This window comes from Stigmatopora nigra, chromosome 12 (assembly GCF_051989575.1).
Source record: "Stigmatopora nigra isolate UIUO_SnigA chromosome 12, RoL_Snig_1.1, whole genome shotgun sequence".
NCBI classification, from domain to species: Eukaryota; Metazoa; Chordata; class Actinopteri; order Syngnathiformes; family Syngnathidae; genus Stigmatopora; species Stigmatopora nigra.
Window position 1 is genome coordinate 5555781 of NC_135519.1, and position 15713 is coordinate 5571493.

Here is a 15713-nt window from a genome sequence, read left to right on the forward strand (position 1 = left end):
TTTACGTTGTTTATTCCCCTCCTTCGCGGACTCCTCACCTATGTGCAGCGAGAAATAGAAGCTTGATGGCGTGTGGCATACGTAAGTGTTGGTAGGAGGGTGAACAGCCAGCAAGAAATTATAGATGAGCTTGAGCAAATCCAAGTCTGGCGGGGATCCAAGCACTTCCTGGATTATTTTGACAAATGATAAACAGACTTCTTGCGGGATGGCAGTCAGGTGCTCGTCCCGATGCTCCTTCAGGTTAAAGTCACCGTTAGTTGTCAGATCAAATTATTGCCAATAATATTAGCATTCTATGATTAGGACAAACCTGTAACACTTGGCAAGTGAGGAGGAAGCGGTGCACTACTTCAGCCTTGAGAAATTGGCGAATATTGAAAACCTGGTAAGGGTGGTGCACCCTGATCAGGATCTCCAAAGCAGCCAGCAACGTCTCCCATACACCACACTAACGAATAGGGACACAAATACATATAGTTGGAGGACATCTTCAACCACATTTAACATTAGGGGTGCACCCATTGCAATAGCCAATCACTGAATTGGCCAATTATTGCTGTGTTATAGTACTCTTCTCATGTTTTACCTCTGCTTTGGCCCAGATTTTCCAGTCCAACAAGATATCTGAGAGTAGCCTGATGTCCTGGACCACAGCAATTGACTCTCCCTCCAAACGAAACTGACCATCCTCCGCCAGGATTAAGACAGGCCCACTAAAACAGCCATCCAGCAGAGTCTGGACACAAAACGCCCGTCAATTTACACAGCAGAGTCAAAGTAAAAATGAAGAATAAGCCACTTGAAGTGAGTGAAAGAGCCATGAAGGACTTGACTGTTTTCCAGATAAGAGACTCACTTTTAGTATATGATATCCAACAATGCATTTGGACTTTATGAGCACTTGATGTATCATGGAGTAACCATGGTAACAGTCCATTTCATGGATGCGATGCTGGTTGAATTTGGCCAGTGAAAGGAGTATTTGCAAGGCCAGAGCCTGGGTCATCTCACAGTCACTCAGCTCCACTGTCTAAAGAACCAATGAACCATTCATTGTTACTGACCATCACACTGAAACACATTCAAGCATTTCCTCTTTTGGGGAAAGCATGTTTGCATTTTCTTGAAAAGTGAAACTTGGCTTACCTGTGCAAAGAGGAAAACCACATTTCCAGTGCCACCAATCTTGTGCAGGACACTCTGCAGGCCTTGGGTTTCAATAGGCAACAAAGCCTTGAGAGCACTTGGTTCTAAGGAAAGACTTTGCACTTCTCGGGAACTGAATGGCCGCTGACTAACCACGGTCTTGGCTTGTCCCTTTAATCTTATTACAGGTTCATAGATAGTGTAGACTCTAGGACTGCTAGGAGCATACACAACTGCCAGGCTCTCCTGTGATAAAAGAGATTGAGAAATTCACGGTTATTTATTGATTATGACACTGGTAATCATCATTCAACCAAACCAAGCTTGGCATTATCTTTTGTAGGCGTGCAGTTTATAAAAAAAGACTTACAACCAAAGCTGTTGTTTCCACATCTTTGCTCTTCATCAGAAGCTCTCGCACACTATCACACTTGAGTCCTTCCTGACTGACAAACTTGGAAAATGATCCATTGGGTCTGCCATAATTGCAAGGCATGATTGAGGTGAGATCTGGTCCGCTGCTGTACAAGAAAAAGGCCTCGTCGGACCCTACTCTGGCCCCTGAAAAAGGCAAGGAATAAAAGTTTATTTTGCCATGACGTAAAATAGCTCTTTCCTCTTCCCTGGGTTTTCAAACTAAAAAATAAAATCCAACCATTGAACAGAAGTACTGTTCCCATGCTCCAGTTGAAATGCTGTTTGGTCACTTCCTCAGATGATGGGATACAATGGCCCAACATACAGAAAGTCTTGTTGCTGTCAGAGGATAAGCTGGACTTTCGGGGTAAGGTGTAGTCCAGGAAAACTTCGCATTTCCTGAAACGCCCCCCAAAAAAGCTTGAAATTCACCAATGGTGAACAAAATTTACATTAACAGAAAACCCATCTGTACTCACATGATGCCACACACCCAGACCACCACACGCCCGTGGATGTTCTTCTTGCCCTCAGGCTGTTGCGTGTACGTAAGTCCAACATGCTGCCATTGGCCAGGCTGGAGAAGTCCCTCGACAGATTCTGCCTGCGCCAGCATCCCGGCTTTTATCTCGTCGTTTGGGTCTATACAAACCCTTTTGGGAAAAGTGTAGTAATTGACATTAAAACTTTAAAGCACTACACTATTTTCCATAGAAATTCTGTCGTAACAGAACGCCCACCTGAATACGAGCGAGCCAGTAGCAAAGTCCGCCCACACTTGAAGCATCAGTGCTTTAGAGCCCATAGATAGAATATGAATGAGGCCTTCCTCCACACGTTTTCCAGCATGAGGCGAGCTATGGTAACTTTCAGTAGCAGGTGGGTTCCTCCTTTCTGGAAAAGAATAGAGAAACACTGAAATGTATCGATGGGATACCCACGCTAAATTGCTTTTCTCACCCTTGTCGGCGTTCCGCAGTAGTATTTCCTCTTGCTCCGACACCCTCAGCCACAGAGAGGCGCTGAAGCCGCTGGCCATGTGAGGCCAGCAGTTCTGCCCCACCAGGGGTAAGTGGAGAGGAGCAGTATGCCACGGAGAGGAACGTAGATGACTCGGTCTGAGCTCACCTTCTCCATCCCTACGACCAGGTGATAGCTTGCCCTTCCACAGAAGCCCAACACTTTTCCCTCCACCACTGCCATTTGGTCTGGAATTAGGGGACACTCCTCCTGGTGTCGAGGCCCCGAGGACCATCGGAAAGTCCAGCAGGTGAAGAGGTTCTACGTTCACATTGGCTTCGACAATTTGCAGGATGCCTTTCAGTAAAATCTCCTAGTAAGAAACAAAATGAATTGGCCATGAGAAAACACATTTAAAAGAATACTGTATTTTTACGACTATACGGCGCACAATTTTCTCCAAACTAGACAGGGCGCCTTATAATCAAGTGTGCTTTATATATGGAAAACATATAAACCTAAATACAACCTAATAATGGACTTATTGGCGTGACAGACGGTGTTTACTATTTACAGTTGGTGGGGTCTTGTCAAGGAAGAGACGAATCAATAGGGCCAGTTCCTCCGCTGTGATTCGCTGGCTCACCATGGCAACCAGCAGCTCCACTATAACAGTCTGGCAGTCTGTATGTAAACCAATTAGCAAGATTACACCCATGGAAATAAAAAGAGTTATTGCACATCCAGAGCTGCCAAACGTCAAAAAGCATATTTCGTAGTGGCTAAAGAGAATTGTTTCCTGATGGCATTCACTAGCGACATGAGAAAAAAAAAGCTCAATATTATGTAATTTTCTCAAATTGTGTCCCTTTTTTCAATAGTTAATTCATCATGGTAAATTAAAATGGTAAGCCAAAAATCAAGGCTTGTAATATTATAATTTTTGCCTAAAAATAAGTTAATAATTTTGATGGAAAATGTGGAAGTATAGTACTTTGATAAAGACTGAAGTAGTAAAATACAGAATATTTATTGTATTTGGCAGCTCTGTCATAATATTCATGTTCCTGTATAAATGAAAGGGTAACAAAACCTTGAAGTGAACGGTCCTTTTTGCTAAGAATGTTACGGAAGCCAGTCAGGATGGTTTTGACCCCTCCCTGCAAGAACATCCAAACAAAACATCTGTATTACTTGAAAGTTCGGTCAACAAGCAGAATTTGCGACACTGTGTAGTAGTGGGGAAGTTCAACGATACTGAAGAGGAGAAATGTGTCTGACCTGTTCGTAGAGCAGTGCGGCATTGCGCTGGTTGGCACGAACCGCATCGAGCAGGCTGCGAAACACATGACCCACAACCTCCAGATCCGGTGAGCCAGTGGCCAGTAGTTGCAGCTCAATTGTACAGATCTCTGGGAAAAGCAGCATGCCACGCCCGGGACTGTCGGCCACTGTCGCAAACTCACGCTGCACAGACTCCACCTTCAATCCTGCAACCAATGACAAGCAACATTAAATGAGAGATGCTCAAATACAAATCTTAAACCGCCATCTAACTGACAACATACTTGAACACCATTAGCTGGCTGTTTTAAAATAATTGCATGCTTCTCTTCGAAGCAGCTGTCTCAGTGGCAGCTGATAATATGAACTCTTATTTTTCTCAGGGCAAAACGGGAGTCTTTTGCTTTCATAAGAATCGCCCAGCAGACTCTCACGCGCCTCATTTTTAAAGAGTGATGTAAAAATCCCCTGAAGTCCACATTGCTCAATTTATTTCCAATCCTAAATTACAGCCCGATCAAAGCTAAGATTCAGATTGAAACTAAATACAGTTAAATATTTGTCTTTTCTTTTTTTGAGGATTTATAATACTAATTAAAGACTTAGCCTTCATAATCCACATAAGGACATGGAAGAGGTGATTGAATTTTGGGGTTAAAGGTCATTGATTGAAAATATAGGCAAAAAAATGTCAGTTAATCACATTTTTTGCATATATTTTATTTTCTGAATAACCAGATTTGTCTGTTGTTCTGATACAAAACAACCAGCTATATATGGGTCATGCTTTTTAATGGAGAGTGACAATAGTGGACATTGCTGCCAAAAACTTCACAGCATAAACAAGAAGTCATTAGGGAGGAGTTCCGATTAAAGGAAATGGCCACTACATTACAATGAATACACAACATCACTAAAAAGCGACACATTCTTGAAGGAAACAAATAACCTGTGTTTAACTTCCTCAATTTCTAATTTCTCAGGGTAGCATCAAAAGTTTTCTAAGATGAAAATACTGTAGAAGAAGCCATTCTTAAACCAATTAGTCGAGAATGAGGCCAGTATTTAGGATTTACGGTAGGGAATGTTTTCCAGGGAGACATTTTTTATGGAGATTTAACAAATCACAAGATCCAGCTCATGCGGTACAATGAGCGAAATAGCCTGCAGTTGTAAAACACAAACAATGACTGTATTCTAAAAAGGTGAAAGAGAGGACGTGTTTAATCTGGCTGTGTCTGCAACCAAAAAGAACTAAAGCATTGATGTGTGTCTGCTAGGGGTGTATAGAATAATTGTGCACTGTCATACAACTTTTCAGAATTTGGTATTGCAAAATATCATCACATAGAGGATGTGGTAATTAATGTACACTACATGACACTCCCAAAGATGCTTAAAAATCCAAAGCTACACAGTTAAAAGGCACAAAAATAGAAGGACTTGATCCTTACTGGTAAAAGTAAACACTTTTACCAGAGGAAATTTGAAGTTTCCCATGGTTAAAAATAAAGAGGTTTAAAGGTTAAGGAAGATGCACATAACACATCTGCCAAGACTAATGTGTTGACATTTATAACCAAGAAAAATAATGCTGCAAGGAAAGCAATCCCGAATGGTTTATAGTTGTAGCCCAAGATGATTCCCGTGACTGTGTGGTGGGTGGTATGAAAAAGGAAAACATTAGAGAAGCATGAGGTATCAGTTGTAGTATCTAACGATGCTGTGTTTGCAGAATATCCAGGATAAATGAGGTGCAGTATAGTCCTACCCTCATCCTGGTTGGCCATGTCTTCAGGGTTGCTTTCGCTGTCAGCGTCGTAGCCCTCCTCTTCCTCCTCCTCTCCAGGGGGCTTAACGCTACAGCTCTGAACGCCGTCCACCTCCTCTGATAGATCGCCTGCTGGGGCCACCCCCTCCGCCAATGCTTGGAGCTTCTAAAAGAAAGACGGCAAAAGAAAAAAGAGGGGAAAGAGGAAGTGAGGAGAGAGAAACAGAGACAGGAAGAGAGAATAAATACAAACAAACATTTTTAATCAATTGGAATAAAATGCCAATTATATAATTACAATGTTTTAGCTATCAGGGAACAAAGTAAATGCTGCTTTGTACAGCACTCAAGAAACTGAAGTTCCTGTTTATGTAAAGCAAGTCATGAAGGTGCCTACACATACACGTCCCAATAACCAAGTGATTCACAGAAGAGGCTGACGTTGAAGTATAGTTCATTCCATGTAAAGAGAAGACAAGGCATTGTATTTGCATGCATATGCATGTGACAACATCTCAGAAAGAAAAGCATTTCTGAGATGAAGGAATAGCCTTTGAGCCTCACAGACCAATATCAAAAGGATCATGTGACCCCCCCACACACTGCATGACTCACTGGGAAAGAACTTTGCGATTTAGAACGAGGTAAAATGTATTCTATAAAAAGAAACAGATTCCGGTGTTTGAGCAGGCTTAGTTACACAAGCATTTGAAAAGCTCGCTAACAGGCTGCATGTTGTTCAGGTTAACCTGAACTCGATGAATTGTAACTGAAGGAACATGGTTGGGATTTCAACAATTTCTACAATACAAGATTACATAAATTTTGAGCGTTTAAAAAAAATAAATCATGAAGTCACTTACAGTATTTCCAAATGCAGGACTCACCCTCTCAGGCTTCTCCTCGATCGGCTCTGGAGACGACGACACATCGGCCAGAGCTACTCTCAAAAGAGAATCAAAAAGTGGCACGGCGAGGTCAGAGCTGACCACCCCTGAGCAAGAGAGCTGGTCTCTCACTTCTAACAGGGTATCTTCCACTGACTGGAGCTAAAGAGAAGAGATGATGCCATACTTGAGATACATGTTAATATCAAATTTGCCATTTGTGCTTGATAGCTGAAGAGGGGTTGGATACCTGGTAAGAAAGCTCTGAGTCTGTCCTCTGCAGGGCCGAGTTGGAACTGTGTAGACAAATGGCCAATAACGCCTCAAGAAGGCGAATACTTTGTAACTGCCACTCTTCTTCCATCCTCTTGATTGTATCTCTTGTTTTTCCCTCAGCTGGAGACCTGTCAACTGAATCTTGATCTGGCTCATCCATTCCTAATGGAGTGACTGGGACTGAGGACTCTGGGCTACTTTTGGCCTTGAGTTCTTTCTTCTTCTTTGATTTGCCATCTTTTGTTTTACAGGCTAGCTTCTGAATGACCATGCTCATTAAACGCAAACAAACATCCAACCCCCCTAATCGGAAAAACTGTCTCTGAAACAAAGGGTTGGCCAAATAGACACACCGACACACTGACCAAATATCAGCTGCCCGTCGTATTTGTTCTTTGGATGGCAGGGTCACGCTATCTGGAGAGAGATATGCCAAGCGCCCACCAAGGGGCTCACTAGCTGTACTGTCGTAGCCTGACGTGTCTTCAGAATCATTAGCGGAATCCCGGTCAGAGTCGGCTTCTTTGCTGACGCAAAGAAAAGCAACGCAGAGGAAGAGGTTAATGACATGTAGGTGTGTCTCCGCTTGACTACGTCCTACTCCACGACCCTGCCCACTACGGTTCTTGTGGCGGGGATATGCTTCCTTAAGCCCTTCATAGAATTTGCTTATGCTCTGTGGACCTTCTCCAGATCCCCTAGGACCCAGATCCTCAGCAATGGATGAGACTGCCTGTTTTCCTTCAGCAATGGCAATTTCCAGTTCCTGCATGGTAAAGGCAGCCTGGTGGTGCCCAAAGCTAGTTATAAGGGTCTCAAATACCTTTAAGGCTAAAGAGCATGTCGAGTCAAGGTATACAAGTTCTGTCATCTGGTTGAGTCCATTGCAACTGATGAAAAGATCTCGGATAACCCTGTGATGAAAAATATGAGGTGTCAACACAAAAGACAGGTAGAGACAGAAGGGAGGAAAAAACAAATGTTGACTTACCTTGAGTTAAGAAGTGCAGGTAATGCTTGGAGATATATTAGTAGTATCTCCACAGGTAGGCACTGTGTGTGGTAGCTGCAGATTTGGGTGCAAACTGTAGAAACCCCAAGCTGTTGAGAATGGTGGACTAACTCTACACCTCGCTGTAGCACAGGGTTGAAAATGTGTGTGTATAGCTGCCACTGCACCACAGCATTGCCACGCAATGTCAAGTAGCAGACATGACCAGCTAATTGCTGACTTAGGATCCAGTTGTCGCCAAACACGAGGTCTTGGTAAGCCTCAAGAGCATCCCACTTCCATAACATGTCCTCTGCACCCCCTGCACTCGGCAGAATTCCCTGGGAGCGGTAGCACAGACTGGTAGAAATAGCAGAAGGTTCTCCATGTTGTAGTGTCTCCTCAAGGCCTGGCAAGTGACTCTGGTCCAAAGTGCAAATGTTACAGGAGGCGAGCTTCGCTTTCTCTGATGGTTGTCCTCCACCAAGCTGGTCTAATATCAGTCTGCTGAGGACACTGAGAACATGGGATTGGTAACTACGTAAACCTGGAGCTCGGAAGGCATCCAAAAGTGGCCTTATCACGGAATGAGGATCCATGCAACAGCAGATACCAACAGTCTGTACCCCAGCGAGGACCTGCAATACAGCTGGACCACTGGGGGACAATCGCTGCAGGAGCCGCAGACATTGGTGAGCGCAGGCAGCCAGGCAGCAGCAACGCTCAGGGTAGCGCACCGCATCCCCTTCCATTCCTTCCTTCCCTTCGCCATCCTCTTCAAAGGGGTTACGCCTGGCAGCCATCTTAAAAGCTGACACAGGCAAACCTGACAGATCTCTGTGATGATGAAGAAAGTGTGAATATTCACAACGACGGTGACGGCGCCGAGCGCAAACAGACTGATGTAACTGCTCTGATTTGGCTTTCTTGACAGCACTAACAATCTTGAAGACCCCGGCAATTAGTCCTCTCAGCCTTTCTGAAGCCTCGCCACCTACTTCTGAATCCCTTGCCCTACCGAGTTCCTCCAGGCGCAGTACTGTGGTTTCAAAAAGTTCCAGGCCACGGTGTTGGACAAATTCATGGATGAGGTCCAGTGCTTGACTGAAGAAGAAAGGGTTGGGTATCGAGGACTGCAGGCAACCCAGAAGAACTTGCAACACCCCTTCGAGAAGCTCAGGTAATAATAGCGCCCTGTGGCGAAAGCGTGAAAAGGAGAAATCTTCTTGGACTTCTTGTAAGGTCTTTTTTGGTCGAGGAGCAAATGGGTTTGTCTGTCTGTCTAGGCAGCTTTGGATTTTTAGAGTAGCCCGTAGAAGATCGGTCAGGCTGCGTCTCAGGCTATCCGGAAGGCTTTCACTCTGACTGACATCTACCGACATTAGGTGCAAGATGGTGCGCAGAAGCATCCTCTGGACAAGTGCAATTGGTTCTTCTGTCCAGCCACCAGCAAGCTCCTCTGCTCCTGTTCCACCACTACCCCCTGGACCACAGCAATCTCCAAACTCAGTAAGGATCTCAGTGAGGGTAGGGACTACACCTACTGCTAATCCAGGACTGTGATTGAGGCTCATATCGAACTTACAAACTTTCTCCAGTAATGAAAGTAACACATAGCAGAGATCAAAAGGGGAGTTCTCCATACGATTGAATATTGACATTGCTGCTGGGTCTGTCAGGGTTTCGGCATCCATCATGTGAGAGCCAGAGACCCTGGGATGGGGGTATGGTCCGCTCATGGTTTCTAAGACGCTGGTCGGTGTGTCCGTTAACTGAGTGGTTTCCAAACGATGCCGGAGTTGATGTACATGAAAGGTAGAGCCATGTGACCTTCTGTTCCTTGTGCCACTTGGCCCAGCTTTGTCTTCAGCATTAGCCTCTGAATCTGAGGTAGAAACTTGGGAGCGCCGAGCATCTTTTAGCGAGTATTTATGGGCTGGCCTACGTGACCTCCTTGATTTCCAGGAGCCGCTGCCAACACGTGGCCTCTTTCCAGATTCCTGATCATCTGTCCCAATCTTCTGTCCTGCTCTAAGAGGTGGGGCCCTTACCTCCCGGCTGAGGAACACCTCTAGTAGAGACGGCAGGGTGAAATCTGTTGCCATAGACAAATATCATTTGTCAGTTCTATGGAATTATATCCGAAATACCCAACTTGAAGAAATTTAAATTCCAGTGCAATTACTTAAAATGTCTCGATATTTCCTTTATATGCCATTTGAGAAAACAAAGTCTGTGTAATAGTACAAAATCATTACCCACTTGTTAAAACGCATTCAGTGTGTAAGAATATAATTAAGGTAAAAATGTCTAGTGTCCATGCCACACAGAATCAACAGTCCAATACAAAATACCAGTGTCATCTAAAGGTCAAAGGCTCCTGTTAGCCAACTGAAGGGTTTTTCATAACTCTCGTTTTTGTCCTGGTATACATTGGAAAAAATTGGGGAGAAAAAAATGGAAATCAGGAAAGATAGAAACTAATGGTTATTTTACTGTGGCTTGTGTTACTCAATGAAATGAATGTAAATTTTGAAAATGGACCTTAAAATTAACCAAACATGGCATTAAACAAGAAGTTTTACAAATCTGCACAGCAAAAACGACAGTCTTCTGTGCCATTTGGATATACTGGAGAAGAACATAGATTAAATAGATGACAGGCAGTGATCCTTTTGCACGGAAAATTACTTGGTTGTCGTTACTTACTGCATGAACATTGAAGCGTAATGATGATGAGTTGCTTAATATTAGTAGCAGCAGGAACATTAGACCTGAATGATGATAATTACGAACCTGGTGCTTTTTCTTCCTGTACGGGGATCTTCCACACCAGTGGGAGTAGGGACAGCAACAAAGTGAGCAGCTCCTCTCGGCACGTCAGCTCCTGAGGGAGTAGCCAAACAAAACGCAGTTACCTCGAAAGTTTTGTCACACTCTGACGTCACATGGAGACACGCCCATCAAGAAAATACACTTCTAAAAGCATAACACCAGCCTCCACTTTCTTTCCCATTGTAACAGTCAACATTAATGTGGGAAGTAATACATCTTTTTTAGGACAAATTTTCATACAGAAAACATTGTATTAAAATGTATCAGTAAATCTTCAGTGCTATTGTGTGGGGAAGCAATGTCACATCTACATGACATTCTTTCTTGGTAAAGCCAAGGGGGGATTGCGTATCTACCCACAGCATTCCTCACCAAAGGGAGAACAAACTCCTCCATGTGCTAATTAAAAACAATCAACCAGCTTCATCAAGGGACTATAAACAATGATCAGACAGCTGAAAACATGCATCGTAAATTCCCAGTGTGAAATATTCTAAATCATTATGTAAGGTAGAGATAAACTAACATCCCTTTGTAGTCAGTCCATCAGTGAGTATTGGTTACAGTTTTGTTAGATTTTAGATGCTGATGAAGTCACCAGGAAGGAACTAAAATAGTATTCCAAGTATAAAGGATGCCACAAGAGGACAGTAAATGAATGATCTGCATTCATATCATACTTGACTTTCACTTCTACATTTGCTCAAATAGTATTAGTAGCTCTGAAACTGATGAATTGCCTATGTCGTACATACCAATAATTTTACAAAGTTCAGCCCAGAACAGGATTTGGCCATAGAAGACTGTAAAATGCGAAGCGGAAGACCTTGACAGGACATTGCTGTCATCGATTCCGAATAATTTGTCACGATGAACATTCTCACCTGGTCAATGATGGAATCCAGGGTGCTAAGCAACAGAAATCCTCTTCCTCTGACGAGGTACTCTCCCAGTGCAACCATATGACTTTCTTCTTCATCTTCCTCCCTTGCCTCCGCTCTCTGAGCCACTGCACTGCATAGTTGGTGGACATCAGTCAGGAACTCCCTTGCCAGCGTATTACTGGCTCCACTCATGTCTGAGCTGCACAAAAGACAGAAACCCAACAACATTATTGACACCAATCCTTTAGTGGCATATGTTTAGTGGCATGAATGGCGAGGAGTAACAGTGACACAGTACTGGATGTGTAAAACAATTGACTGTGACTTTGCAACACTGACAATGATAATCCATCATGAGGGCATTTCCCTAAAACTCCAAACTGAAAATAGGCAAATAATCCACAAGATATTTGATCAAAAGATTGAAGTTCAGTCTTCATTCTTTGGCAATGGTGATCGTATTTAAATGGAAATGTCAGGGTGTATTTTTGCTGTACAACACGCTGTCAACAGTTATACACGCCAATTAGGCACGAACAGCTGGCTTAATTTCTTGAACATTTAACAGTGTCATTTTAAACTGTACAAGAATGCTAAACAGTGAATAAAAGAACATATTTAGAGGTACTTTTTGATGTGCATTCCCACAATTTTTATTCCACTTGTGCAAATAGGAATGTGATGCACGCTTCAACACAGAGCTAACACGTTGTTTAGGTACACAATGCCTTCTGAGACAGAATCAAGTACACAGTTAAATATAAATCCCGGATAAAGTTCTCTCCCTCTCTTAACATAGTGTTAGTGTTCTAATACGTATGAATTACCCTACAACGGCATATTTGGATACTGACTGGCAATAAATAAACAAAGGAGAATAGCGGGGTTTACGATCACCAACACCGCCATCTTCTTCATAACAATGCAGCTAATGTCTAGTCTGTTTCACGCATATTCTGTTGCCTTACCCAGTGTCACTGGGCCTGGCAGTTTCCTTCCAGTCATTTTGTGTATATTCCAAGTTTGAATGGCGCTCAACCGCCGGCTGTATCTGCATACCTTCTCACACGACGACTGAGTGAATTTTCTGTTCTGCCCAACAAATTCCATTAAATTGGAATTTCAAATGGAAGCTTTCCAGATTTGCAGCAGATCAGCGTATCACATGAAAGCATGTGATGTCACATGGCAAGGGGACTGGCCTTGGGAATACTCAAGAGCCTCCACTGACCTACAGAAGACCTCTCTAAGAGACCATTACTCCCAAAAAATGCATTTATATTCTTTTGAACCAGGTCTAAATGAATCCTGCATTTTGGAGCAAAATCTTTTTATATATTTCCCCTTATCGGAAAGGTAAATTAGGTAATTTATACGGAAGCTTTTTGCCTTTTAGGCTCGCTTAATTAAAATAATTGATCATATGGCAATCTCTAAACACACACGCACGTGCAGTTGGATTCAACAGCAGGCGAACAATGATATTTACCAGAATTTCAGGGCATCTTTGGTGTGATGAGGGTGATGTTGCACATAGTGGAAGAGACAGAGGAAATTCTCCAAACTCTGGAGGCTGACCTAAAAGAGACAAATCAGAAGAACATCATGAACTGAACCAACCTGATTGACAATTATACTACCACAATCACAATGATCATTTTAACAGGATACAACCAGTCCACACACAACTAACTATTTGCCAATACAGTTAGGGTGAATCAGGTTAAAAACATCATGCTCTGATGAGTGGTGAACTTCGTGACGCATAGGCAGAACCATTATGCAAAATATGTTGCCATTTTTACATGAGAAGGAATATCGTCATGCAATTTCTTGCTTCATGACAATATTTTTAAAATATTAATTAATGGCGCCCATGCACCCGATGGCACTTCTGGGATAGTGTGTCAATACACGTGCTGCAAACGTGTGAGCCACTAAGCCTCTGCTAATCTGACACCACTGGCTGGACTGTGATGTGCTGACCTTGACTGATGAGTTTACTGATGATATTTTTTTTAGCGTGAAGGCAAAGAATATACACTACATTGTACAATGTACAGGATAATGAATGATACCGTATGTGGTTATTTGGTAAGGCAGCAAATAATGGACTATATACACAAGGTAATACAAAATGCATAGGTTGGAATTTCAATAGATGAGAGGAAATACAATTAATAAGGGAATTCAGCGGTGGGATAACTGTCATCATTCTAATCCACCTTTTTGCTTTAAGACAGCTGGGATGAGATCTGGTATACCCAGATGTTGAAAATGGATGGATAGGTAAATCTTGGAAATGTTGAGTGTAAGATGTTTCACTTTCCTATGTGGGCTAAAAAGCCTGAGAGACACTGACATAAAAAAAACTCTTTCAAAAGTTGTAGTAATACAACTATGCCTTGTTTACAAATGAGCGAGACGCCTTTGTGAAACTGATTTTCACAGAGGAATCTGGGTTAACTTCCTTCCTGTGTGAAAAATTGGAAAAGTCAAGTTTTTATGTTATTTGGCAGTCTGGATCAGATTTTCTTTGTAAGTAGTTCATGAGTGCCAGATAGTGAAGATGAAGTCAATAGACCACACTCACCATGGTCAATCAAGAGGTGGCAAGTGAACCATTTCGCCCATAGAAGGTGGCTGGCTAGATGGGATGGGATGGGATCACTGCATAGTACACTAACATACATAGACACACACAAACAAATGGTTTGGGGATAGTAAAACAAAGTAAAGTGAAGATCATGACGTAGACAGGACAGGGATAAAATCATGACTAACACCAAACACAATGAAAGAAAGAAATGAGAGTGTGGACATAACTTACAGGAAATAAAGTATTTACAGGTTGCTACAATTGAATCAATAAGCCCTGAAGCACAGAAGTAGTTGTATAGTGCAATCTTCCTCAAATAGGAAAAGGAAAATTATAGGTGCCACTGCGAGATAGCACTAATTTCCTGGCAGGGATTTCTTATCCTCTCCTCTGGTGGCTTTAATCCAATTTTGCAATGCTCTATATACCAGCCAGATAGGCTGATTTGATAACAGGGAGATTACTAAATTTCAACTTTGAGAAATAATCACTTGGAACTCCAGAGGATCTTTGAAAATAAAAACATTTAGACCTTTGAAACTGCTTAGTCTATCATCTATTATACCATTGGCATTTGAATTGATGACTGGATGAAAGATTTTAGCTGACCTAGAAAAACTGTTGAAAAGTTGCAATTGTGAGGATACTTTTTACAGTTTTTTTACGGAGCCCTAAACTAGAAAATCTAGGAGTTCTCTATAAATATCTCAAAATAAACTGGAAGTGGCTTGGAATTCAAAGAAAGTACCCCAGATCATGAGGAAGTCACTACAAGAAGTGAAACACATTTAAAAAAACTATTTTTTAAGATTTGTCCAATTCTTCTAAAACTGACCCAATTCCTGAAAACGACAAACTGAAAAATATCCAGACACCAGATTCTGCAGTGGTTGTTTATGTGTAATAAAACTTACACAAGTCGACCTTGCACAATTTATTCAGATGTGACATTTTTTCAGAAGAGTTGTAACTGGGCAAAATCAATAAAATATCACACAACTCATGAAGATGACACATTTTAATTGTACACCTTGACTTTAAGATTTTTGGGGATCAAGCACTACTGGGTTAGCACTACCTAGCACAACCTGCGTGTTACTGGTAATCACGGGAGGCCAAGTCATGGGAGTCTGGAGGCTGAGTCACTCTCAGTGCTCCAGACTTTCCGTTGAAATGTTCTACAACTTAGCAAAGAGGCAGTGAAAGGGATGTGATCCTCTCCTCGTGAGGGAGCGTCGGTTATGTAATGTTTGGATTCTTCCGTTCTCCCAGTTTGTGACCCCTACTGATCTAATTTGACATTTGGGTGATGAGCGTCATGAGGAGCCCCTAACGCTCTAAATTTTCCTTTCCAGCTATGAGTCACACTTGCGCACACTGAGGTAAAATGTCAAGAGGCTACTTTAATAAAACATGTTTGTCCTTTATCGATGCTCAGGTACACTGTACAGGAAATGAGAATGTCTCTGCTTCAGAAAAAAAAAAACAATTTGTGGAAAGGTCAAAGTTCAGTGTCACCAATAGACACTAGAGCTCATTTGTTAAATGAAAGACTACAATAGAAAATACTGCACTGTATTCCTCTAGAAAAATGTTTGTCCATTCTTATTATTCATTTTCATACATTAGTAAAAGTTTGAGAATTTTTAAAGGGTTAAGT

The 15713-nt window shown here is 42.3% G+C and overlaps 1 protein-coding gene across 5 annotated transcripts in view; it reads right to left on the minus strand.

The window, feature by feature from the left end:
* Positions 1 to 15713, minus strand: part of lyst (lysosomal trafficking regulator) — a 33644-nt gene that overhangs the window by 14253 nt on the left and 3678 nt on the right. For 2 of the 5 annotated variants that reach the window (XM_077729210.1, XM_077729208.1), the window contains exons 2-21: positions 12944 to 13032; positions 11455 to 11653; positions 10532 to 10622; positions 7736 to 9830; positions 6719 to 7658; positions 6445 to 6630; positions 5582 to 5747; positions 3808 to 4016; positions 3620 to 3686; positions 3101 to 3210; positions 2527 to 2899; positions 2307 to 2460; positions 2046 to 2219; positions 1805 to 1965; positions 1520 to 1710; positions 1150 to 1395; positions 860 to 1033; positions 590 to 739; positions 314 to 451; positions 39 to 237 (exon numbers count right to left, since the gene is read on the minus strand). In XM_077729210.1, the coding sequence (XP_077585336.1) occupies positions 39 to 237; positions 314 to 451; positions 590 to 739; positions 860 to 1033; positions 1150 to 1395; positions 1520 to 1710; positions 1805 to 1965; positions 2046 to 2219; positions 2307 to 2460; positions 2527 to 2899; positions 3101 to 3210; positions 3620 to 3686; positions 3808 to 4016; positions 5582 to 5747; positions 6445 to 6630; positions 6719 to 7658; positions 7736 to 9830; positions 10532 to 10622; positions 11455 to 11653; positions 12944 to 13032 (6112 nt within the window). Of the gene's footprint in view, positions 1 to 38; positions 238 to 313; positions 452 to 589; positions 740 to 859; positions 1034 to 1149; positions 1396 to 1519; positions 1711 to 1804; positions 1966 to 2045; positions 2220 to 2306; positions 2900 to 3100; positions 3211 to 3619; positions 3687 to 3807; positions 4017 to 5581; positions 5748 to 6444; positions 6631 to 6718; positions 7659 to 7735; positions 9831 to 10531; positions 10623 to 11454; positions 11654 to 12943; positions 13033 to 15713 lie in introns of all 5 variants that reach the window. The other 3 variants (XM_077729211.1, XM_077729207.1, XM_077729209.1) reach the window with 3 other exon arrangements.